At 43.7% G+C, this 27,063-nt stretch overlaps 1 protein-coding gene and 1 long non-coding RNA gene across 17 annotated transcripts in view; one reads left to right on the top strand and one right to left on the bottom strand.

The window, feature by feature from the left end:
* Positions 1-10,410: 10,410 nt before the first annotated feature.
* Positions 10,411-13,437, bottom strand: LOC122462487. The gene is made up of 2 exons (XR_006285044.1): positions 13,294-13,437; positions 10,411-13,117 (listed from the first exon to the last, which is right to left on the bottom strand). It is a non-coding gene; the product is annotated as an uncharacterized LOC122462487 (long non-coding RNA).
* Positions 13,438-13,572: 135 nt separating this feature from the next.
* The window catches only part of CFLAR (CASP8 and FADD like apoptosis regulator), a 36,771-nt gene continuing 23,280 nt past the window's right edge, over positions 13,573-27,063 (top strand). The window contains exons 1-5 of one of the 16 annotated variants that reach the window (XM_043525721.1): positions 13,575-13,711; positions 15,805-15,845; positions 24,125-24,195; positions 24,711-24,743; positions 24,876-25,306. In XM_043525721.1, coding sequence (XP_043381656.1) covers positions 25,014-25,306 — 293 coding nt within the window. In that variant the 5' untranslated portion in view covers positions 13,575-13,711; positions 15,805-15,845; positions 24,125-24,195; positions 24,711-24,743; positions 24,876-25,013. Of the gene's footprint in view, positions 13,712-14,352; positions 14,422-15,804; positions 15,846-24,124; positions 24,196-24,710; positions 25,307-27,063 lie in introns of those variants that run through there. The other 15 variants (XM_043525718.1, XM_043525727.1, XM_043525731.1 and 12 more) reach the window with 15 other exon arrangements.

The raw sequence follows: 27,063 nt of genomic DNA on the forward strand, positions 1-27,063 counted from the left end.
TTCATTAGTATACTTGAGTTCCTGTCTTTGAGCTAGTCTTGCTCACTGTAAAATGACACTTGATCTACATAGAATAGTTGGCTTAGCAGCTGATAAGTTGTTGTAACTCAGCTGCTGCATTCTCCAGTGTCAGCAGCAGTCTATCTTAACGATCCCACCCTTCCCCCAGACACAATTCAGCTAGCTTAAGCTTAAAACACCACAAACTTGAGACAGAGATCTTTGTATGAATGAGAGTCGGGTTTGGGGCAAAACTCCAAGTTATAGCCCAAGCTAACAATTCAGTGTGAGGTAATGTTAAAGAGGTAATGTTCTCAGTTCAGTATGTATTGAGAAGCTGGTATTTTGAATTAAGCCATGTACTGCAGAGAAGATAACTCTATAGAGTAATATTAACTGCAACTGTGGAAACTGATCGGGAAACTATCTTACACAAGTTTCAGAGTGGTAGCCGTGTTGCTGGCACATGATGGCATATATCACATTGGTAGATGTGCAGGTGAATGAGCCCCACGTTTTCTCCAATCAGACAGAGACAAACACCTACAGGATCTCTATCAAGCATTCTTACAATTACAATACCCACCCAGTGAAGTGAAGAAACAGATTGACAGAGCCAGAAGGGTACCCAGAAGTCACCTACTACAGGACAGGCCCAACAAAGAAAGTAACAGATCTCCACTAGCCGTCACCTACAGCCCCCAACTAAAACCTCTCCAGCACATCATCAAGGATCTACAACCTATCCTAAAGGATGATCCCTCACTCTTACAGACCTTGGGAGACAGGCCAGTCCTCGCTTACAGACAGCTCCCCAACCTGAAGCAAATACTCACCAGCAACTACACACCACACAACAAAAACACTAACCCAGGAACCAATCCCTGCAACAAACTCCGTAGCCAACTCTGTTCATATATCTATCCAAGGGACACCATCATAGGACCTAACCACATCGGTCACACCATCAGGGGCTCGTTCACCTGCACATACATCTACCAGTATGATATGTGCCAGCAATGCCCCTCTGCCATGTACATTGGCCAAACCAGACAGTCTCTACACAAAAGAATAAATGGACACAAATCAGACATCAAGAATTGTAACATTCAAAAACCAGGAGGAGAGCTCTTCAGTCTCCTGGGACATTCAATAACAGACTTTTTCTTCAACAAAAAACTTCAAAAACAGATTTCAATGAGAAACTGCAGAACTGGAATTAATTTGCAAACTGGACACCATCAAATTAGGCCTGAATAAAGACTGGGAGTGGCTGGGTCACTGCAAAAAGTAATTTTCCCTCTGATATTCACCCCTTCTTGTCAACAGTTGAGACTAGGCCATTTCCACCTTGATTGAATTGGCCTCGTTAGCACTGGCCCCCCCAACTTGGTAGGGCAACTCCCATCTTTTCATGTGCTGTAATATATATACTGCTTACTGTATTTTTTCACTCCATGCTTCTGATGAAGTGGGTTTTAGCCCGTGAAAACTTATGCCCAAATAAATTTGTTAGTCTCTAAGGTGCCAGAAGGACTCCTCGTTGTTTTTATCTTACACAAGATAATCTTCTGAGCCAGCTCAAGTGCTGCAATAAGTAAATGAGAATATGAGTATGAGATATGGGAGAGATTTTTTTTACTACCTCAGTTGCACTGGGTGTTACTGAAAGATCTTCTAAAACGTATTTCAAAGACAAATGTTTTTTCCAGGAGACTTAATTAAAAGAGGATAACAAGGATAAAGAATATGTCTCCTCAGAGCTCAGAAAATACATATAACTTCAAATGCCTGGTAAATAGTATATGAAAACCCAAGATGCTCCACACTGCTATTTGGCAAGGTTTCTTTAATGACGCTTGGTCAGAATATCCAGATTTTATACATAAAATAACTCATCTATTCTAACACATCTACAACCCAAAAAACAATTTATCCATAGAGTTGACTGTATGATAAGGTAGTACGTTCTAACTCGTAGCTCAGAAAGCAGTAATCATATCTTAAACTCAGTTATATAGGAAGGCTAAGTTGTGCTTTTCTTAATGAAAAAACATGAACTTTTTGGGAGATGGAGAGTTTAAGGAAGCTCTTTGTGGGGTGTTGGCAGGGCTGCTATGGGCATGTCAACAGCTGGGAGTGGGGAACAGGCATCGATTTCCATTCTCCTTACATTACCTCTGTGGGGAGCCAGGGGCTCCTCTTAGCGTGGGCCCATGGGAGTTACAAATTTTGCCGACAAATATGTAAATAAATTGTTCCCTTAAAAGCACAGAGGGTTTAAATCTTCCCCAATGTCTTTCAGGAAGAGTGGGACTGGTAGGCTGCTATCAGCACCACTAGAAAAAGATTGTGATAATTTCCTGTTTATATCAATGACGGTGTAATAATAAAATACATTTTATTTTACACAATTGTTGACAATTTTTCGTAAATAAGTGGAAGAACATCAAGATAGAAACAAATACTACATATAACGGCTGTTACAGTGTCACTGAGTAAAAATTACAAAATTTCAGACCTGGATTTATTTTTAAATTTGATGTTACGAATACATTATATGATTAGAGCAGCAAATGTCCCAATTTATATATCAACAGAACATTGTCATACATTAAATAATTTAATATTTTCTCCATTTATGCTGTTTTCAACAATAATTAAATTGTTCTGCTGTATGGATTTAGTTTATAGACTTGTATAGTTTATGTCTTCCATTTTTTACTCTGTTTTTGAATATGAAGACAAGTTGATTGCTCTTAACTAATCCTTTTTTAAGAGACACACCACATGTTAATATCCCACGTGTGTTGTAATAACAAAATTTGCTGTGACTTGCTGCCAGATTTAACATTTATATATTTAAACTCAAGGTTTTTACTACAAGGTGTGAAGGATGTTACAGTGGCTGCTTTGGTCCAGATTTTAAACTTACTAAATTATCCATTCTTTGAAATGTCTGCCAATGTGGAAGTTGGAACACTGGACTATAAAACACATACAGCCTCTTCTCTGCAACATAGCATTGTGTAAGGGGTCGATTCTGATCTCAGTTGTGTAGCAGCATGTTGCCTTGTGCCTTGAAAATCCAAAAGCAAGACAAATATAGTAAAAGATTTCAACAAATATTAACTTTGGCGAGAGGTTGAAATAACTGGATTTGTACAGCTTCCACAAAAGATCTTTCCTTGGGAATATAAAAATCATAGCTACCAAAGAAAGGAAGTCAATGGAAATAATTTTCTTTGGTAAACACTGTTGCAAATGATGCCCTAAAACAGAAGAAAAATGTAAACACAATCATGGACCACCTTTTAACAAAAAGAAAAGTACTTGTGGCACCTTAGAGACTAAAATTTATTTGAGCATAAGCTTTCATGAGCTACAGCTTGCTTCATCGGATGCATTCAGATGAAGTGAGCTGTAGCTCACGAAAGCTTATGCTCAAATAAATTTGTTAGTCTCTAAGGTGCCACAAGTACTCCTTTTCTTTTTGCTAATACAGACTAACACGGCTGCTACTCTGACACCTTTTAACAATAAGCTCAGACAACAGAATGATTTGCTAAGGAAAGTTGCTGAATTGTCATTATTAGGATACCACTTGAGATTAAAGCTAAAGAGGGAACAAACATGTGCTGTAGAAATTTGACCACTGTTCTGCATTGATTCAGTGGAATGGACTGCATGACTTGAGATTCTTTCCAACCCTAATATTTATAATGAACTCTGGTTTTCTGCACTTACACTTGATGCACCCACATGGCTCGTGGCTACTTACATTAATCCTTTTTGGTTAGATCAACAGGCTAATTATTCAAAAGTTTAGACCTTTACACTGAAATGTGCTGACATTTATTTTCCTGAATACCTATAAATAGCACCTTCTTTTTGAGATTTATTTATGTATGCATTTAGAGTTACAGTTTCTCACTGTTATGAATACAATAAATTATTATTTACCCTGTTAGCTATTTTGGTTCTGTAATGCTATAAAGTGAGCTTAATTGTGCTATAGCTCCTGTGTCATCAAAAGAATTGTTGGCTAAAAGTTCCAAATACTAAATATTTACTAGCAGTAATGTTAGCAAGATCCTATATTGTCATTCGGATCCTAGGCTGAGTTTGCAGAGCTGGGACTGAAAAAGGTGGTAATAGATATAACTTTTTAAATTGTAAACGGGTCTGAAAACCATTTAATAATAAATCTAAAGCTCTGCAATGTTATTTGTTACAGAATGTTTTTAATTACTGCGCTTCAGGGTTTGGGTACCAAGAAATCATGGGTGTTAAAGTCTAATCATCTTAACACTGCATGTAAAACTCACTCATGGTACTAAATCATTAGCTTGCTTGTATACCAAAATTAAATTCAATAGTGAAGATAGATTCCAAGTTCACAGAGGCTTCTGCCTGCTGCCAGAAGATAGGGAAGTAGTGAAAATCCTAAAAAGGTCCACATGTAGTGGACAGTGTGTAGTACTCTATAGTCAGACAGCACCTTCAGCAAAATGGATACCTACCCCAGAGAATACTGTAGCAAAGGACAGAGACCAAGACACAGGCCATGCATTTGCCCCAGCCCATGGTGATAATAGCCCTCATGCTGGTGTGTGGGGTTTTTGGAATAAAGGAAAGCACAAGCTTTGGAATGTTTTTTCTGCATGAGAAATAGCTCTGATTATATGGATTGTTATGAGTAAATGCAAATATGTTATCTGTATTTTAAACTATAGTCAATGAGTAGTGGTAGGTCCATATGTTTATAGCCATTTAATCAACATTCTGAAAATGCATCTTATGAACAGCAGAAAGAAGAAATATTCCCGTTACCCTTTAGCCATAGAGTTTGGCAGTCTCATAGCGCCTCGTTCATCCTTGCTGTGGGGTCCGTCAAAGTCAGATTAGGACTCACATAATTTGTCAGACCACTCTGTTTATTAGCAAAGCACTTTGCCAATGCACCCAGATATATGTGAGCTCCCTGCAAAAGCTCAATCTAACTTATTTATACAAAAAGAAAAGGAGTACTTGTGGCACCTTAGAGACTAACCAATTTATTTGAGCATAAGCTTTCGTGAGCTACAGCTCACTTCATCGGATGCATACTGTGGAAAGTGTAGATCTTTTTATATACACACAAAGCATGAAAAAATACCTCCTCCCACCCCACTGTCCTGCTGGTAATAGCTTATCTAAAGTGACCACTCTCCTTACAATGTGTATGATAATCAAGGTGGGCCATTTCGAGCACAAATCCAGGTTTTCTCCCCCCGCACACACAAAACCCACTCTCCTGCTGGTAATAGCTTCTCTAAAGTGACCACTCTCCTTACAATGTGTATGATAATCAAGGTGGGCCATTTCCAGCACAAATCCAGGGTTTAACAAGAATGTCGGGGGGGGGGGGGGTAGGAAAAAACAAGGGGAAATAGGTTACCTTGCATAATGACTTAGCCATTCCCAGTCTCTATTCAAGCCTAAGTTAATTGTATCCAATTTGCAAATGAATTCCAATTCAACAGTTTCTCGCTGGAGTCTGGATTTGAAGGTTTTTTGTTGTAATATCGCAACTTTCATGTCTGTAATCGGGTGACCAGAGAGATTGAAGTGTTCTCCGACTGGTTTATGAATGTTATAATTCTTGACATCTGATTTGTGTCCATTTATTCTTTTACGTACAGACTGTCCAGTTTGACCAATGTACATGGCAGAGGGGCATTGCTGGCACATGATGGCATATAGCACATTGGTGGATGTGCAGGTGAACGAGCCTCTGATAGTGTGGCTGATGTTATTAGGTCCTGTGATGGTGTCCCCTGAATAGATATGTGGGCACAGTTGGCAACGGGCTTTGTTGCAAGGATAGGTTCCAGTGTTAGTGGTTCTGTTGTGTGGTATGTGGTCGCTGGTGAGTATTTGCTTCAGGTTGGGGGGCTGTCTGTAGGCAAGGACTGGCCTGTCTCCCAAGATTTGTGAGAGTGTTGGGTCATCCTTCAGGATAGGTTGTAGATCCTTAATAATGCGTTGGAGGGGTTTTAGTTGGGGGCTGAAGGTGACGGCTAGTGGCGTTCTGTTATTTTCTTTGTTAGGCCTGTCCTGTAGTAGAAGCCAAAGCCAATTTAACATAGGAGACAAAAGGAAGCAGAAACTGACAAATATACATACATATCTTATTTACATACTAACATTTACCAATCTCCTAGCTCAGTAGGAGCTCTAAGTTAATTAGTTTGAGGACCCATCGTCTCACACTCCTTAATGTTTCTCTTCCTGACAATTACATTTCAACAAACTCTTCAAGCAGCGTTTCTTTAATGAATTACAATTTCATATATAATTCATTCTACTTTCACAGGTCCAACAGCTATAATGTCTTTATGTAGCTTGAACCGATACAAAGTGAAATTGAAATATTTAAATGAAGAATAAAACCAAAATGAAAAAGCAACAACAAAAATATTAAAATAAATCCAGTACAGGTCAATATCATGGTCTGTCCCCAGTTATCCGCCACCTTTACCTACCTCATGCTACCAACAGCACAGTGTGTCAATTACTTCAAAGTCAATGGGACTTAAGGTGTGCTTAAATGCTTTCCTGATTCATGGCCTTAGAAATATGAAGGTAAGTGCTGTTATAAAAACCTAGACAGATAGAATAGTGATTTTTTCCTTGCTTATAATGTCCATGGATATAACATCAGACATGGCTATAATGTCAGTGTTATCACTTCTCCTTCTGATCTGCAACCTCAGTTTAGCCTATGATAACAGGGAGTATGCATGTTCACAGCATTACATGAGGAGAGTCACAGTTTTCCTTACCTTGCTTTTCTATGACATTGCTTTAACACCAAATATCATGCAGTGTGCTTTCAGTGTGAGGGTGCCGGCAAGAGAGGGTTTCTTGCAATAATCGTATCATGATACAATAGAGGAGTGCAAAAACTCCTGATTCCTATTTCCTGGAGGGAGAGGCTTACATTTGTTAAAATGCCACTTTTCATACAACCCTTCTTATGACAAAGCTTTATTTTCACAGCCCAGTAAACGTCTGTGATCATGGGATTGCAGCTGTACTTTTCAGTGGAGTTTTACACCTCCATATGATATTTTCCCAAGATGATGTTTATACAACAACAGCTTGTTTTACTAAGGCTCATTGTCTTATTTAATCCTTTCTTAAGCATCTCATGCTCTTGTGTCATTCTCTGTAAAGCAAAACAAGACATGCTGTGTAAAGTACAATGTACAAAGTATTTCCACACTGAGCCCCAGGTGCCACTGCCTGGAATACACATGTGGATTGGCTGGCGTGCACTGTTTATTCCAGCTGGGTCCCGTATGAAATTGTGCTTGTGATGTCTTGGTTTTAGATGGAAGCAAAGAAAGAAACAAGTATTACTCAAGCTAACACTAGCTATGGTATTTTTTGAAATGCTGATGAGTCTTGTGCATCAGACATGTGTATGCCGCCCACCAAACACGCTCTTTGCAGCACAACACGAATACTGTCTAGCAGTGGTGTGCCCTTTTGATGTGCATACTTTTGATTTTTTTTTTTTATGCTATGTTGGCCTTAAGGTACGTCGTGAGCTGCCAGTGGTTTATGTTAGTTCTCTTACAGGCTTCAAAGAGCCTTTAAAAACTAATCTGCAGGTGCTATTGTGTTTGGTGTACTGTTGAGATTTTATTTTCTGTATCTCATCGTAATTTTGAATCATTACAGAGCACTCCAAGTGCTTTAGCACGCAGGCGTGTATTTATTTAGAGCCTGATCTTCCTTCCATTGAAATCAGTGGGTATATTTCCTCGACTTCAGCAGTGCAGGATCAGGCCCTTAAATGTCATGGGTCAGATGTAAATGGCATAGCTCCATTAATTTCAATCAGCTGAAGGTCTGGCCATACATTATTAGTATTTTATTTTCAAAGACTCTCGGAGGTACACTGAAAATGGGATTGAACCCAATATCTATAATCTGTGTATAAAGACTGTAATGTAATTTTAGATCCTTCTGGGTAAAAGGTGCCATATAAACATTTATATGTTTGCCATAAAAACTGCAAGAGGCTAATTAATTAAGATGAGCTATTATCAGCAGGAGAAAAAAACTTTAGTAGTGATAATCAAGATGGCCCATTTAGACAGTTGACAAGAAGGTGTGAGGATACTTAACATGGGGAAATACATTCAATATGTGTAATGACCCAACCACTCCCAGTCTCTATTCAAACCCAAGTTAATGGTATCTAGTTTGCATATTAATTCAAGCTCAGCAGTTTCTCATTGGAGTCTAAAGAAAAGGAGTACTTGTGGCACCTTAGAGACTAACAAATTTATTTGAGCCTAAGCTTTCGTGAGCTACAGCTCACTTCATCGGATGCATTCAGTTTTTTCCACTGAATGCATCTGATGAAGTGAGCTGTAGCTCACGAAAGCTTAGGCTCAAATAAATTTGTTAGTCTCTAAGGTGCCACAAGTCCTCCTTTTCTTTTTGCGAATACAGACTAACACGGCTGCTACTCTGAAACCTGTCATTGGGGTCTGTTTTTGAAGGTTTTCTGTTGCAAAATTGACACCCTTAAGTCTTTTACTGAGTGGCCAGAGAGGTTGAAGTGTTCTCCTACTGGTTTTTGAATGTTATGATTCCTGATGTCAGATTTGTGTCCATTTATTCTTTTGCATAGAGACTGTCCAGTTTGGCCAATGTTAGCCGCTTACAGTTTGTATGGCAACTTCCACCTTTTCTCTATGTATATATATATTTTCTTACTATATGTTCCATTCTGTGCATCCGCTGAAGTGGGCTGTAGCCCATGAAAGCTTATGCTCTAATAAATTTGTTAGTCTCTAAGGTGCCACAAGTACTCCTGTTCTTTTTGCGGATACAGACTAACACGGCTGCTACTCTGAAACCTGTAAACATTTATGTATGTGATATGATTAAGACTGTGAGTTTGTCTTGGAGGTCATGGATTCAATGACTTTCCGGGACCTCTGGGACTTCTGCAGCAGCTGCTGCTGAGCAGTCTCGGGCCATCGCACCCCTCTCCCCAGCAGCAGCAGGAGTTTGGGTGCATGTGGGAGGGGGCTCAAGGTTGGTGGTTGGGGCGTGGGAGGGGGGTGAGGTCTCTGGGCGACGCTTGCCTTGGGTGGCTCCCTGGAAGCAGCAACATGTCCTTCCCTCAGCTCCTAGCTCCACAGGCTGCCTCCACCCGCAGGCACTGCCCCTGCAATTCCCATTGGCCGCAGTTCACTGCCAATGGGAGCTGCAGAACCGGTGGTTGGGGTGGGGGCAGCACGCAGAGCTAGGAGCTGAGGGAGCGACATGTCGCCGCTTCCGGGGAGCTGTGAAGAGCTGGGTAGAGAGCCTGCCAGCACTGCCAAACCCCATCCCCCCAGCACCAGCAGGAGTCCCTAGCCACCTCCCCTGAGCACCCGTGGGCCACCTCCTCTCCCCGAGCACCTGTGGTGGCCCCTGGGCCGTCCCCCCACAAGATTTAGTTAGGGGTATATAGTACAGGTCATGGACAGATCACAGGCCATGAATTTTTGTTTACTGCCGGTCACCTGTCCAGGACTTTTACTAAAAATACCCGTGACTAAAACGTAGCCTTAGATACGATACATTTAATAACCTGTTACATTACTTGATAGATATTGCTTACAAGTTGTATTTTATAAAGAGCAGATCATTCTGTTTAAAGATAGTTAACAAATAGAATAAAACTGTTCTGACGATTTCAGAGGTTCTTCATTTTCTGGAAAAGAACTGTAACAAGAGGACTATATTCTAATGAGTTTACAGAGGAACAAGGAACAATATGCCCAGTTCTGAATTGCCTAGTCCTGTGTCTTCAGATTTTCAGATAAAGAATAGCAACTGAATTGACAGTTCCCTGCCTTCTTACTGATTTCAGTCTCAACTCAGTACAGCATGAAAGCAAGTGTTTAACTCCATTCCTATTCAAGACAGCTCTTAAGTGCATACTTAATTTGAACTTTAAGCACTTAAAATTAAGCACATGCTTAAGTGCAGTCTTGAATAGGGCTACTCTTATGAATCTGGGTCCATGACTATTTGTAGGATGAAGAAATGAAGTCATTTCATAGCCTCACAGACTTTACATGCAAACAGCTATATTTCCCAGATTTAGTTAAGCAGGCTTGACTCCCGTGACCCAAATTTATGCTTAGCTAAGTGGGTGCAATTCAATGGTTTCATAAGCTACACCAGTGATGAATGTAGCTCATCAATGTATCCTAGGTTTATGATAATTAATTTTGGTGTTTTGTGGAATGTAAAAATGTTGTTTAATTTTAAATAAAATGCTTATTCATGTTCTAAAACTATTGTGGTATATAATTTTTCCTCCCTACATGCACATAATACACTGATTAGAGATAATTTCACAATTATTTTATTGTTACTAATAATTACATAGCAAATGCTCCACAATCAGGGATACTAAGAACCAAGTCTGCCTTCACTGTAACCATAGCAATGACTGTCCTAAAAATAAAACGGCTCTCTGCCAGATCAGATGAGATCACTTTACAGATCAAGAATCAGGTTCACAAACCGCAACAGCCACCTGGACCTGAGGATCTCACGTGATTGTAAAATAATACAATAACATGAGAGCTTGTCTCAGTCAGACATGCTTAAAAATAGAATTGACAATGGTCAAAGCTGGATTCTTTGTGAAATACAAGCAGAAATCCTATCTGTGTCTATAGACAGAGAATTATTTCTGCTAATTCAGAAATGCGTTAATGATTCATTTATTGCTTTGCCAACATTGATTTTACAACTTTACTTCACTCAGTACTTGGGCTATCAAGCGATTAAAAAATTAATCGTGATTAGTCGCATGATTAAAAAAATAATGTCGATTAATCTCGCTGTTAACAATATAATACCATTTATGTTAAATATTTTTGGATGTTTACTACATTTTCAAATATATTAATTTCAATTACAACACAGAATACAAAGTGTACAGTGCTCACTTTATATTTATTACTAATATTTGCACTGTAAAAAACAAAATAATTGTATTTTTCAATTCACTTCATACAAGTATTGTAGTGCACTCTCTTTATCATGAAAGTTGAACTTACAAATGTCCAATTATGTACAAAAAAACTGCATTCAACAATAAAACAATGTAAAACTTCAGAGCCTACCAAGTCCACTCAGTCCTACTTCTTGGTCAGACAATCACTCAGACAAACAAGGTTGGTTACAATTTGCAGGAGATACTGGTGCATTATACATTTTGCCTTATATACACGTGTTATTCCAGGAGAAGGAGGACAGAGTGGAAGAGATAGGATAGTGTTTAGTTTTAGAAACTGCAAAGGAAAAATACATTAGCTCACATAATCTACAAAAATACGCGAACTGCTCAGCAATCATACAAAACAATTAAGAAAGTGATTCAAAAGAAAACTGAGGGCATGAATAAATAATACAGTATGTCAGTCCCTTATGTGTAGATGGTCTTGTACTAGCAAAATAGATTATTTGCCAATTTAACATAGATTTTTGCAGAAAGCAATTCTCTGCACTATCCATTCATATCTGTTAGCCTGCAGCCACATCACCTCAGGCTCTGACCTTAAAAGTCCTCTCCTACTAACCCAGGTTAGGTCTCCATGCATTTGGATAGAATATATCCAAGGAAGAAAAGTGGATATTGATTCAGTGAATGGCATATTTCCTTTTGATCCAGTGCCGTGGCATGATGCCATAAGCACTACTGTACTATTGGTGCTGTCTTTTAGATATTAAACTGAGATCCTAACCACTTCTGGTTAATACATATCTCATAGCATGTTTATGCAAGATAGGATATTAGCTTGGTATCTGTCCACATTCCAGTTTGAATAATTACATTTTGCCTATCTAATTTCTCCCTGCAGTTTCAATAACATATTGTTCTCAACTATATATAGTGTTCCTGTGTATTCAGCTGCTGCATTTCAGTGAGGATGAAATGATTCACACTTACAGTGTTTTGTAAAATGCTTCCTGATCCCTCAGGGTGGAAGGTGTATTGTAAAAGTAAAATGTTATCAGTAGTCTATCATTCTAAACCCAGAGTTTTGAGACAATAACTCTGAGTTCTACTCCTGGCTTTGCCACTGACTTGCTGTGTGCAAGTAAAGTCATTTGATATAACTTTTCTGTGTCTTTGTTTCCCCATCTATAAAACAGGAGCAATACCTACTTTACAGGAGTGTTTGAGGATTAATTACTGTTTGTACAACACTCTGAAGCTGTGAATTGCTAGATAACTGTCCAGTATTATTAATTATTGTAGGTGCATTCATAATAAGCCAACACCATCCACAGATCTGGAAGACTTTCACATCTTAGCTCTATGCCCCAAAAGGGGTTCCTTAGCCAGCACCCCAGAATATTTAATAGATATTGATAAAGGTAACAAACTTTTCCAAGCTCCTCCCTCATTTGTGCTCATTATTCTATTGGAAACCAGCTGACTGAGCCCTGGACAATATGCTAGGTGAGATACTGAATGGCTGCTGGACCTCTTCTCCTGCCAGTGGTTCAAGCACATAGAAAAGTATTTGGGTTATTTGTAGTAAGAGCAATTGTAGAAATGTTTATGTCTCTCATAGCACTACTGCACCTCTGTAAACTTATATTACATTTTTATGCATTGTCCTTTAAATATAACATTTGGGAAGATTTAGGGCTACATTTTCCCCAGAACTGGGCTTCCTTTGTGCCTCTGCCAGCACAATATGGACCTGAATCCTCCAGTGCAGAGGGACTCCGTGGTGGCATACAGACTTCTCTGCGGCTCCCCTTCCCTGCAACTGGAGCGGGGCATCGCTAGGATTTCCTTGCATCCCAGTTGCTGCGTAACAGCCTCTTGGAGCCCGCATAATGTGGAGCAGCCTTCACGCTGTTTTAAATTACGCAGGGGGGACTGGATTCAGGCACAACCAGCGACGATGGGGAGCACAAATTTGGCTTTAAAGTTACATGAACATTTGCAGGATTAATGGTGCTTAAGCCACTTTCCAGTGTCTGACGCATGAGTCACTTCGGTCCTACAGGCCGCTGCCCGATTTCCAAGCTGTAAAATGTGGGGAGAGTTATAAATTATTATCCCCCATCACCTGCCCTAATGGGGGAGACTAATATTTATAGCTCTCCCCACATTGTAAAAACAGCCGGTAAGAAGCGCTGCGTACGTTACTGCATAAGCCTGAGTATATGAAACAAAACAGCTAGTTTGCGCCGGACAATTACCAGAAGTAGAAAAATCCTGGACGTGCCTGACTCTCTCCCAAGTCCCCACCCCGCAGCGAGGGAACAAAGGCAGGGCGGCACCCCGGGGTGACACGACGACTGTTTCTCCAGGGCCGGGGACGGGGGCTGGCGCTTCACAGCGAGGCCTGGAGACGAGCCGGAGGGACACCGACAGTCGGCTCTCGGCTGTGGGCTGGGCACCGTCCCGGCAGACCCGCCCCGCTCGGGCGGCGAACGCAGCCGCGCCTCCTCCCTGGGCCCGGCCGGGCTCCGCCACCAGGCTGCACAGGAAGCTGCTGCTGCTGCTGTCGCTGCCCGCCCCTGGCCCCGCCGCCGGGGCCGCGGACCAGCCAGTTTCGCTTTCGCCTTCCGCTCGCCTCCGCTGCTGGAGCCCCGGGACCGCCCGGTGCGCGTTCAGGTGCGTGGCCTCCAGCCTGCCCCGCGCCCCGCCTCTCCGGGGCCCCCGCCGGCCGCCCGGGGGATCCGCGCCCGGACCTGGCCGCGGCGCCGGGGCGGGGGCAGCTGCCGGCTCTCTCTGTCCGGGCCCTGCGCGGTGGGTGGCCGGGCTGGGCTCGGTCGCTGCCTGCCCGAGAGCGGAACAAAGGGCTGGGGAGGTTTCGGACTTCGGCACTCCGGCTGCCACCGCCAGTCCCGCTGGCTGAGGAGGCCCGTGGTGGTGGTTTGGGGCAGGGGGGATTCACAAGGCGCTGTGAATAAGATCCAGGGCATTTGGATGCGAGTAAGTGACGTTAATGCCCTGGTTTGATGTCAGCGGTCATTTAAAAACCCATTTAAAACTGGTGCACGAGGCTGGGTGAAGTCTCTTAAACTTTAAAAGCAGCTTATTTCAGTTTAGTTTAAAATTGATTAGGAGCAAGTGAAACTGAGCTAAGAGTGCCCAAGCTAGGGTCTGCATGGCCTCAGTTGAACTAAACTAGAGCAAATTGTAAGCAGCCCTAAGGCCTAAGTGATTCTGATTCATAAAGAACAATGCAAAAGGTTATCAAATCCTTATGGATTTCTTTTCCCCTAAGTCTCTAACCTTAGATCCTCTTCCAGGTGCAAGGAAAGTTAAAAACTTCTTTAACAAAACTTGGACAAGCAACAGACCTAATGGGATAGAGTCGGGTGAGTGAGGCCCCACACAGAGGTTTTGCAATAGTGGTCCCTAGCGCTGCTTCTGCTGCTTACACAATGACAGCAGAGAGGTTGCACAATGTCCTTGCAGCATGTGGCTGGTATGGCAAAGAAACCCAGCAGCACCCTGGTTATATTCCTGTAGAATCATATAGCAGACCTTATGCTGTAGAACTAAGACTTTTTCCAAATAAGAGCTACACTGATGACGAATTATGGGTCCCATTTTTACTGGTTTGGCGATGGCCATTGTGGTTAGGAAACAACCCCTCTATTCATTATGTTCAAGGAACACTGTCAAATCTGACAAGCACAACATTTATTCTACTTTAAAATACCATTGTTTCCCACACTATTTGTCTTATCTTGAAAAACCTTTCAGTTCCCCAATCTAAGATCTGAGAGGTGACCTTGTGGTAATAAACACCGAGAACACATGCTGCACATATGTCGTGCAGAGTCTGCTGCCATTGCATGCAGGAAAAACAGAGTTCAATGGGTATAGTTGTAATAACGCAGAAGGATTAGAGACATAGTTAAAATGCTTGGGGTCAGATGGTACATTACAGTTGCTATTGTCACTAGTGAGTGACAGGACCCATTTTAGCCAAGGTAGATGCAATCAGAAATACAGGTCTTTGTGTGTGATTCGCTGGCATATCACTGTTACCTGGGTTCGGAAGTTGTTGTGGTAGTTTTATAAACTACCTTAGGTTCTGATTTTGCACTTAGCTCTGCATGGACTCGGGTCTGGAGTGTGTGGAGTAACTTGGAGGATCAGGGATTAATTAATTCTATGGCGAGAGTGAAACAGCTTCATAAAAGTAAATGAATGTACTGGATTTTCATTGCTGTTTGATTTGAGTGTGGCTCTTCCTGTTTATTCAAGGAACAGGAATGTTATGGCCTGACAAGCAAATATACTTTTTAATCTTTTAATTTTCCCTAGAGAGTCTAGGTTAGAGTGTAACCCATGTGGACAAAAGTCAGGCCAGAATTTTGATAGAAAATGTGTCCTTACCTTAGCATGGTGGTTTCTCACAAAGGCACATGGGGCCAAACTTTGAATCTCCCTGTTTGTGTTGTAGCCCAAAAGGTAGAGACTTGTATTTATCTGATGATCCTATCATCCCCTTTGGGCCATGCTTCTTCCCCATCTTTGAGGAGAGACAAAGGTAGCTGTGCCCTTGTGAGTCACTAGAACCTAGCCCCTTTCCCCCAGAGACCATATCACTCCCTCACAGCGGAGTCCCACTGTGCTCTAAGGTCTGTGGGTTTTGGTGTGACTGTGAACTATAATAGCTTTACAACAAGCTGCGTGCCTCAGTCATACACCCCCACTGACACTGGGGCTTTCCCCATTGCCTTTCACAGGTTGAATACATGGAGAGAGAAGAAGTGAGCTATCTAAGGAGGTAGGAAATGACCCTTTGTTTCCACTCTGTTGTGTGTAACAAGGCCACCCATCATGCTTTCCCCAGCCTTTATATTACTGACAGCTGCAGGAGGGGGAGCTCCCTGTAAAATTTTGTGTCTGGGATGCAGAAGGGTAAGGATGAGGGTTGGGGAAGCCCTCCATGTTTCTTCCATAATCGTGTCACCATGTTTGGTGGAGGTTCTGAGGTACAACTGTATCAGATGTTGTTGAGTAAGATTTATCCCTTCCAAAGTGACTCCAGATTTCCTAGTAAGTACAGTGAAGTAGATGTGGGGTTGCATGTGCTTTACAAGCTTTTTACATTGAGCTGCGGTATGCAGATGATCTTAGGGGTGGGAGCAGCAGGTCATGCCTATTGTAACAATCTCCTAGCTTTGGCAAACACACTTGATGATGTAGTCATATTATATAACGCTTTTTTTCCATTCCACTTCTATATCAGGAGAATGTTAAACAAAAGCTACTAAAAGATAGACACTTTAAAATCAGCAGGTCCAGATAACTTGCATGCAAGAATTTTAAAAGAGTTGGCTGTGGAGCTTGCTGGACCATTAATGCTGATTTTCAATACGTGTTGGAACTCCAGGGAAATTTCAGAAGGCTGGAAGAAAACTAATGTTTTGCCAATATTTAAAGGGTGACTGGGAAGATCTGGGTAATTATAGGCCTCTCAGTCTGACATAATCCCGTGCAAGACGATGGAGCAGTTGATATGGGACTCAATTAATAAAGAATTAAAGGAGAGTAATATAATTAATGCTAATCAACATGGGTTTATGGAATATAGATCCCGTTAAAGTAACTTGGTTTCTTTTTTTATGAGACTACAAGTTTGATTGATAACGGTAATAGTGTTGATGTAATATACTTAGACTTCTTTAAGGCGTTGTCATATCGCATGACATCTTGATTAACAAACTAGAAAGATATAAAATTAACATGGCACACATTATGTGAAGCAGTTGCAAAAAAGTCTGTCATATCAAGGGAGGTTGTAGATCTCTATATTTGGCAATGGTGAAACTGCTGCTGGAATACTGGGTCCTGGTCTGTGCCCATAATTCAAGAAAGGTGTTTAATAATTGGAGAAGGTTCAGAGAAGAGGCACAAGAATACAAAAGTTATACAGGAGGTCAGACTAGATCAGGGGTCGGCAACCTATGGCACGTGTGCCAAAGACGGCACACGAGCTGATTTTTAATGGCACGCTGCTGCCTGCTGAGTCCCAGCCACTGGCCCCGCTCAGCCTGCTGCCGAACCCAGGCCGGGATCCCAGCAGGCAGCAGCGTGCCATTAAAAATCCTGCCTGCCCCGGCCCGCTCTTCTCCGCCTGCTCCCCCCTCCCCTGCCTCTTCCCCCAGCCTGCTGCGTTCCTGCCCCTCCTCCTCTCCCTCCCTGACTCCAATCAGCTGATGGCCTTTGCAAGGGCTCACTGCTTGGGGAGGAGGCGGAGAAGAGGTGGGGACAGGGCCTTGGGGAAGGGGGGTGGAATCGGGGCATATCCCCTCCAGCCCCCTGTTGTGAGCCGCTTGGGGCTGGGATCAATCCCACGACCCCAGCCCACACCCCCAGCCCTCTGCCCTGACCCTTACACCCCCCCACACACACCCCTGCTCTGAGCCCTGCACCCCCCCACGACTCCAGCCCTGACTCCAGTATCCCCCACACATACCCAGCCCCCCACACCCCCTGCCCTGACTCCTGCATCCCCCTCACATACACCCAACCCCCTGCCCTGACTCCTGCACCCCACACACATACCCAGCCCCCTCACACCCCATGTCCAGCCCAGGTGAACGGAACTCCAGGTTGGCAGCGGGCTGAGCACGCCGGCGGCGTAAGATCAGCATTTTAACTTAATTTTAAATAAAGCTTCTTGAACATTTTGAAAACCTTGTTTACTGTACAGACGACAATAGTTTAGTTATATAAGATATAGACTTATAGAGAGAGACCTTCTAAAAAATGTTAAAATTATTACTGGCACGCAAAACCTTAAAGTGAATAAATGAAGACTCAGCACACCACTTCTCAAAGGTTGCCGACCCCTGGAGTAGATCATCACAACGATCCCTTCTGGCCTTGGAATCTATGGGTACAGCTATACTGTGATTTAAAAAAAACCTGTGACACCAAGTTTCAGAGCTCAGGTCAGCTGACTTGGCCTCAGGCTGCAGGGCTAAAAATTGCAATGGAGATGCTGGGGTTGAAGCCCTGGCTCCGAGACCAAGCTGACTTGGGCTCTGAGACTTGCACTATTAATGTACTATGTGAACCTATGAATCACGAGTCACCGTCAGACTGCGTGCTAGTTGATAGTTTCAGCAGGGGGCTAGGGATTAAATGAGCCTAGAGACCGAACTTCCCTTCCATGCCTACATTGGGCCCTTTTGATCAGGGACAAAGCATCAGGTACTAGAAAGAACAGTCACAGACATCTCTGTCATCAGCCAGTCACATTGGCCCTGATCCTGCAATGAGCTCTGTGTGACAGGAATCCACCTGCATGAAGCTCTCAAGAGAGTGAGGGCCATAGTTTGAATAGGAAATAGAGTTGCAGTATCTGATCTGAAATAGAGTTCATGGCCTTAGACACCAAAGACCCTATACACAGTGAGAGGCTCAGACAGTACAGGGAGATGACATAGCCATATAAGCAGGTCTGACATATTATTTTAAATAATCCTGGGAAGACTGGGGAAGTTCCTGATGTCTGGAAGAAAGCTAATGTTGTACCAGAATTTAAACAGGGTGAACAGGATGACCTGGGTAACTAGAGGCCTGTCAGACTGACATCAATCTTGGGCAAGATAATGGAGCAGCTGATATGGGACTCGATTAGTAGAGAATAAAAGGAGGGTAATGTAATTAATGCCAATCAACCTGGGTTTATGGAAAATAGATACTGTCAGACTAATTTTTTTTTATGAGATTATAAGTTTGGTTGATAAAGGTAATAGGGTTGATGTAATAGACTTCTGTAAGGCATTTGATTTGATACTACACCCCATTTTGATTGAAAAACTAGAACTATATAAAATTAACATGGCACATATTAAATGGATTAACTCGGGTGGGCAAACTATGGCCCGTGGGCCGGATCCAGCCCACCAGCCATTTTAATCCAGTCCTCAAGCTCCCGCTGGGGAGCAGGGTCTGTGGCTTGCCTCGCTCTGGTGCTCCAGCCGGGGAGCAGTGTTGGGGGCTGCTCCATGCAGCTCCCGGAAGCAGCGTCGGGGGCCGCTCCACATGCCTCCTGGAAGCAGCGGCATGTCTCTTCTCCGGCTCCTACACGTAGGGGCAGCCAGGGGACTGCGCGCTGCCCCCACCCCAAGCACTACCGCCGCAGCTCACATTGGCCAGGAACAGCAGCCAATGGGAGCTGCAGGGGTGGCGCATGCGGATGGGGCAGCGTGCAGAGCTGCCTGGCTGCGCCTCCACATAGGAGCCGGAGAAGGGACATGCCGTTGTTTCCAGTAGACGCTTGAGGTAAGCTCCGCCCTGAGCCTGCAGCCCTGAGTCTCTCCATGTGCCCCAGCCCTGATCCCCCTCCTGCCCTCTGAACCCCTCGATCCCAGCCCGGAGCACCCTTCTGCACCCCAAACCTCTCATCTGCAGCACCACCCCAGAGCCCTCACCACTCCCACCCCACTCCCCCACCCCAGCCCAGAGCCCCATCCCGCATCCTGAACTCCTCATTTCTGGCCCCACCCCAGAGCCCGCACCCCCGACCAGAGCCTTCACCTCTTCCCGCACCCCATTTCCAGTTTTGTGAGCATTCATGGCCCGCCATACAATTTCTATTCCCAGATGTGGCCCTCAGACCAAAAAGTTTGCCCACCCCTGGATTAACTGATAGGTCTCAAAATGTAATTGTAAATGGTAAATCACCATTGAGCTGGTACATTCCTAGTGGGGTCCTTCAGGAATCAGTTCTGTGGCCTATGCTTTTTAACATTTTTATCAATGATAAAAAAAACCTAGAAAACACAAAATCATCACGGATAACATTTGCAGGTGATACAAAAATCGGGGGCATGGTAAATAAGGAAGAGGACAGGTCATGGGTACAAAGCGATCAGGATTGTTTGGTAATCTGGTTCCTCTTTTGTGATATCATCTTCGCAGTAGATGTTTAATTTATATATAAATTAAATCAGCTTGAAGTACTAATTTGCAGTTTTGCATGATGAGCACATGACAGACATTCTAGTAAATGTGGGAGTTCATGATGTAGAAATAGCGTAAAAAGCCATCTAAAGCAAATCTCAGTGGAAGTATATGAATAATCCTTTTGCATGTTTGAAATCTGAGCTCTGTTGGGAAGTACCTTTTTAGTAACCTTCACAAATATGTGTAGGTTAGGATCTTTCAAAAGAGCCTAAGGGAACTAAACTCCTAGATCCCCTTGAAATTAAACAGGAGTTGGATGCCAGATTCCCTTAGGCTCTTTTGAAAATCCCACTTTTAGCTGTTAAGAACGGTGTCTTTCAGAGGCAGGTACCATTGGTGCCAGCACCCCCTTGGCTGTTCTGTGTCCAAAAAAAAAAAAAAATCACTGTGTTTCCTCCTTCCTCTATGGAATTCCCACAATTTTTTGGTTTTGGTTTGAAGAATAAAAACCTGTTATAAACCTTTTTCCCCGACAGAAAACTGTGCAAATCACTTTCTGGTGTATTGGGTGGGGGGATTCCTCAGCCCTCATCGAGACCTGAAGATGCCCCATCTCCCATGCCAACCCCTAAAAAACATTAGGTGTGGGTGGATGTTTGTTTATGAGTAGTTATGTCTGTCTGTGTGTGTGTGTGTGTGTATAAAAATTCGAGCTGGTCAAAAATGTAAATTTTTGCCCCAAAATCCTGGTTTTTGTCAAAAAAATTGGATATTCAAATTTGTTCAACCAGTTATAATAAAAAAAATTATCCCACACATTTGAAAGAGTTCTGTTGAGAGGAAGTGCCAGCTTCCACTGAAATACAAGCATTTATAGACTTGTGTGTTGATTACTGGCCTAGGAGATCACCTATTTTCTACCTGTGCCACTGTGGTAGAGGCAGCCCTAGGGTTAATTTTCTCACCGCATTGTCAGCAGACAGAAATGAAACAGCTTGTGTTTCATTTCTCTAGGTTCCTAAATGGTGGATGTGATGAGGAAAAGTGTTGTATTGTGGTCTCTCCATTGTAGCTTTCAATATGCAGAAACATTAAAGCATACCAGAGGCTTTGCAGTCAAGTGTTGGGGTTTCCTGGTGTTGTACCGTAGTGGAAATACTGTGGCTGTATATTTTCCCTACATGTTTACTTCTAGTGCAGTGTACGTATACAATGCTCTTATGAATACATGAAGTACTGAGTGCTGATTTTCAGAGCAGTGGTTCCCAAGCTTTTTACTAAGGTAACCCACCAGTTGCATTCTGTCTTTTTTGGGGACCTGCCATTACTGCTGCCCCCCTTCTCAGCCCTCCAGTCCCATGCTCCCCGCTTCTCAGCTCTCTGCTCCCCTCTTCCCTCCCTTCTCAGTCCAAGTTCTCTACTCAGCTCCACCCAGCCCACTTGCTCTTACTCTCCCAGCCTTGGGCCCTCTCTTCCCGGAGCTGGGCCATGATGGCTACCAGGCTCGCTGGCTCAGGCTGTTTCCTCTGTGCAGCTGCCCAGATCCTGCTCCCCACACCTCTGCCTGCTGCCCAGTGGAAGCGGGATCCGGGCAGCAGCAGCTCTGAGGAAGTGGCCAGAGCTAGCGAGAGGACAGTTAGCACACTGTCCCTGCCCTGCATGTGCCCGGAAGGTGCTTCCTCTGTGCTGCCACAAGGATCCAGCTCCCCAGGCCACAGTCTGCTGCCCAGGGGAAGTGAGAGGGGTGGGGAAGGCACCGCTGGAGCACGTGCGGGGCAAGGAGAGGTTGCTGACTACCAGTTTGCTGGCTCCGGCTGCTGCCCGAATCCCACTCCCCACCCTGCTGCCCAGGAAAAGTCAGAGATGGGGGAGAGGGGATTTCCGGGAAACGCAGAATCCACCAGGACCAGGAGTGGGCAAACTTTTTGGCTCAAGGGCCACATTGGGGAATAGAAATTGTATGGCGGGCCATGAATGCTCACAAAATTGGAAATGGGGAGCGGGTGTGGTCTCTGGGGTGGGGCCAGAAATTAGGAATTCAGGGTGCGGGCTGAGGTGGGGGAGTGGAGAGTGGGGGCAGAAGGCGAGCTCTGGGGCAGTGCTGGGGATGAGTTTGGGGTGTAGGAGGTTGCTCCAGGCTGGGATCAAGGGGTTCAGAGGGCAGGAGGGGGATCAGGGCTGGGGTTGGGGTGCAGGAAGGGGTGCAGGCTCCGGCTGGGGGTGCGGGCTCTGGGGTGGGGCTGGGGTTGAGGGGTTTGGGGTGCAGGAGGGTGCTCTGGGCTGAGATCGAGGGGTTCGGAGGGTGGGACAGGGATCAGGGCTGGGGCAGGGGCGCGCAGAGAGGCTCAGGGGTGCAGACTTAGGGCAGTGCTTACCTCAAGCAGCTCCTGGAAGCAACGGCATGTCCCTTCTCCAGCTCCTATGTGGAGTCATGGCCAGGCGGCTTTGCACGCTGTCCTGTCTGCAGGCGCCACCCCTGCAGCTCCCATTGGCTGCAGTTCCCAGCCAGTGGGTGTTGCGGAGGCAGCTATTGGGGTGGGGGCAGCATGCAGAGCGGAGCCTCCCGGCTTCCCCTACGCGTAGGAGCCAGAGGGTAGACATGCCGCTGCTTCCAGGAGCCATGTGAAGCGGCCCTCGACTCTGCTCCCCGGCTGGAGCGCCAGAGCTGCTGCTTCCGGGAGCTGTGTGGAGCAGCTCCACACCCTGCTTCCCAGCTGGAGCGCCAAAGCACCAGGGTGGGGCAAGCCCCAGACCCCGCTCCCCAGCAAGAGCTTGAGGGCCAGATTAAAATGTCTGGTGGGCCGGATGCAGCCTGCGGGCCATAGTTTGCCCACTCCTGACCTAGACCCTTCCTGTGACCCACCGGTAGATAAGGACCCACTGTTCGGGAAACACTGTTTTAGAGAGTCTGAACACTTAGCGCTCTCATTCATTTCAGTTGCAGTTCAGTGCTGAAACATCAGGCTTTGTTGGGGATTGGAAACTTGATTATAAATAATTTAGATCTCATCTACACTGCAAAATGGAGTTGTGCTTTAGCTTTGTTGTAACTGGATCTCCCAACAGGTGTTTGGCCTTGTCTCTGCTAGTTTTTCTCCTCCAATTTCCTATTGCTGCTTCCACAGGTTGGCTCTATCGTGCAGACAAGGTGCCACCAACCAATGCCATTGTAATCCTTATGTTGTCTAGACCTGTGCTCCTTAGGGTTGGTGCCACACCAGCAGCTGTTCCTGTTGTTGCTACCACCCCTGCTCGGGACATTGGAAGTCTGAGGTTATAAAAAGTCGAATGGAGACACAGTCTTTGGCTCTACAGAAAATATGGGTCATTGTGTACAGTGGAACATATAGCTGAATGAGACCTTGCACTGGGAACTTGATTAGTTCTTTGAAGTGGTTTGGCTTGTGGGTTTAATGGGCCTTTATTTTTATTCGTGTATGAGATGTGAGGCACAGGTGTTTACATGAAAGAGATGTATTGTTTTTAACAAGGGTCTGCAAGTGAAGAAAATTGCTTCCAGCTGGGTTTCTCTGATCTACTTTGAACTGGCTGGAAGCAGTATATGTTATCTGTTCGCCGTTTCTGGAGCCATGACTTCCAAAGTCTGTGGCAAAGGACTGAAAAGCACAGCAGCAGCTTTAAATAGGATAGGTAGAATTCTCAAAAGCCGTTAGGTGCCTAAGTCACTTAAGTCCGACTGACTTTCACTTCAGAGAAAAGTACATTGGAAAATAGCTATCTACCTAGCTACGTACATGGTAATGGAGTACCTCACAAACACTGATGCATTTACTCTCACCCTGTTCTTGTGGGGTAGGAAAGGCCTATTACCCCATTTAATAGATGGGGAACTGAGACAGTGGGTGACGAAGACACTTGGCCAAGAGCTGTGTGGCAGGAACAGGAAGGAGAAACCCTGGTCTCCAGAAACTCAGTCCAGTTCCTTAACCAAATGCTATTCTTACACTCTGAATATTCAAGACATCTTTGAAAATGGTGAGGCATTAACAGGTTAAAGAAAAGTAAATGCATGCTATTAAAAATGCAGCACAAGGCCCATCTGCACCTTCAAAGATTTATTATAAGTTTGTGTTGGACTTCTTTTTAAGTAAAAGAAAAACCTTTTTAAAAACTCATTTACAGTGGACCCTCCCTAACTGGAATCAGCAACTAAGAGAACCCACCATGGATTACTGGATTTCATGAACTGACCAGTAAGTGAGCCTGGTGTTTATGCTGATAAGCAAGGATAATACATCATAAAATATACTTTGCGCCTCTATTTTGACAAGTGTGCTTTATGTTTAATGTACTTACACTAGTCCATGTTATGCTAGCTAATATGTGCTGTGAATACTAGATAATGTTCTGTAGTACACTTTTTAAAAGTACCTCTTAGTAACCAGTACTAAGTACTGTCTTAGTAACAAGAGACTTCACTACACCTCTTGGCTGTTAAACGTTTGCAGGAAAGTGCACTGAGACTTCTTTTCTTTGTTTCTTTTGTGAGAATGATTGGGTTTAGATTTTTTAATTTTATGGCTCTGAACTTTTCATGTTCTAAAACAACTTGAACACTCACTGTTCTCATTTGTGGGCTGTTGTTTTTTGTTTCACTTCCTTTGGAATTTACAGATTTGCGTAATTAATAGTGCTTTACTTAAATGGATCTTCCATTCTCTGCTGATACTGATCTATCATGTACTTTTTTTTTATTCATAATGAACAGCTTGGGGAACCCCTTCACGAATACTGGACCTTTGTAAGTAGGATCAGCATTTTGACCGGAACTTGAATGCCTCAAAGATTGAAGTGCAGCAGGAACTTGGATTACTTGAAAGGTTGTTCAGTAAATCAATTCAAGCAGGGCCTGTAATTTTTTTTTTTTCAACAGAATTTCTCTGTTTAAAAACATCTGATTAAGATCAACAACGAACCACATGTTCTGTTGCAAATGGACTTCATGACATGTTGGCTTCCTGCTTAAAACACAAAAAGAGGGCAGATAAACTTAAAGGGACAGCAGCTTGTGATGACAAAGTGCCAAGTGCCAGCTGCCCTCATTCACCAGATCGAGCAGGAATTGGACGAAGATGAAAAGGAGATGATGTTTTTCCTGTGCCGGGATCTGGTTCCTGATTTATCTAATACAGACATCAGGGATCTCCTGGGGGTGCTGAATGAGAAGGGAAAGCTGCCATTGGGCTTGTCTGAGCTGTTATACAGAGTGAGGAGGTTTGACTTGCTGAGGAGGGCCCTGAGGACAGAGAGAACAGCAGTGGAGACTGATCTGGCCAGGTATCCTAGAATGGTCTCTGATTACAGGTAATTTGTCTGTTTCACTTTTCAAGAGTAACTTTTTGTTGTTATTGGTTTAATATAAATTATGGGTAAAAGAATAGCAGAAAAGAGGATCACACAGCAGTATAATAAAAAGAAAAGGAGTACTTGTGGCACCTTAGAGACTAACCAATTTATTTGAGCGTAAGCTTTCGTGAGCTACAGCTCACTTCATCGGATGCATCCGATGAAGTGAGCTGTAGCTCACGAAAGCTTACGCTCAAATAAATTGGTTAGTCTCTAAGATGCCACAAGTACTCCTTTTCTTTTTGCGAATACAGACTAACACGGCTGCTACTCTGAAACCGGTATAATAAAGATGCTCTCCGAAGTTTGATCCCTACATCCAGCCTACCAGTTTCTTAGAAGTAGTGGTGTTAAAAGTGTGTGGCTTCATATTTAACAGATGGGAACTATATACATTAAACACTAGATACCTATATGATTTATATAGCTAGAAGGAAGAGCAGTGGGGATGAATAGATAGACAAGACCCTCTACAGCATCACCATATTTAGTGACCCCCATTCATCATTGTCAATTCATTCAAAACCAGGCCACGTAAACCTACAGTGCAGGATTGTCTCCAGCAGCATATCTCCCAGTGCTTTGTCCTGTCTGTCTAGTTTTAAATGTTCTTAGTGAAGGGCCTTCCTCCACTTTCCTGGGAGACTCTTCCACAGACAAACACTTGCCTCTGTCAGGAAGTTTGTCCTGCTACTCACCCGGTGTGACTTTAGCTTTTGTGGGTGTGGTGGGCTCATTGTTGAAGAGGAAAAGCTGAAAACCCAGCTGGTTTGTTTATTAAGTGTTTATTAGTGCTTTTGTTAAAGGGGAGTTCTCCTTACATACCATGTACCCCCATTTTGGCTATGGTACGTGCTAAGAGGAACCTCATTACTCCCAGCAGTGACTATCACATAGTTGTTCTGAATGGAGGTGCCCAGACTTTTGCCCACATTTTCATTTTGGGATACTTTTTCCTGGTTTAATTCTTACTATATCCCTTGCAGCAACTGAGATGCTGCATTAAGTAAAGCTCAACCTGCATCAATTACAGGTTGAAGGGTGCCAGAGTGCAATTCTCACTGCACTCCCCATCTTCCTAAAGAGGCAGAGACTAGCATTTCCACAATGCTTCACACCCCAGCCATACTGAGGAATCAGACTCTTAAAGTCGTTCAGGAACCCATGAGTGCCATTGAGCAACATGTACTTAGTCTGGGAGCAAAATCTTATTCCATGGGCAAGTTAGTGATAGGTAATGGTGGTGTCATCTGATTTGTAAAAAGTTACAGAATCATAATTTCAGCAGTGTCAACCTTTGCGGTGTGGCAGAGGTGACTTGTTGCTCGACCCAGCTTTCATCTCTTCCCATTGGTGGAAATTTTGATGACACAATGTCACTGGAATTGGGTCGAGTTGGGCATCATTTGAAAGCCCTTTCTCTCACTAACACAATGGTACTAAATATGACATCCCTAGAACACTTATGTAGATAGATATTCAAGAAACCGTTCAAAAAGCAACACTTTTTTTTAAGGATACTTTATCACAAGGATGCATTACTTAAATAAAACAGATATTGCTCTTTGGTAATCCTCGGGAAGTTAGCCTTGACATGAAGGACTGAAAACATTTATTCATCCAAGTCATCATCAGTGTTGCCTCTGTCTAAGGCAGTGGGTCTCAACCTTTCCAGACTACTATACCCCTTTCAAGAGTCAGATTTGTCTCATGTA

Source organism: Chelonia mydas, chromosome 11 (genome assembly GCF_015237465.2).
Source record: "Chelonia mydas isolate rCheMyd1 chromosome 11, rCheMyd1.pri.v2, whole genome shotgun sequence".
Taxonomy (NCBI): Eukaryota; Metazoa; Chordata; order Testudines; family Cheloniidae; genus Chelonia; species Chelonia mydas.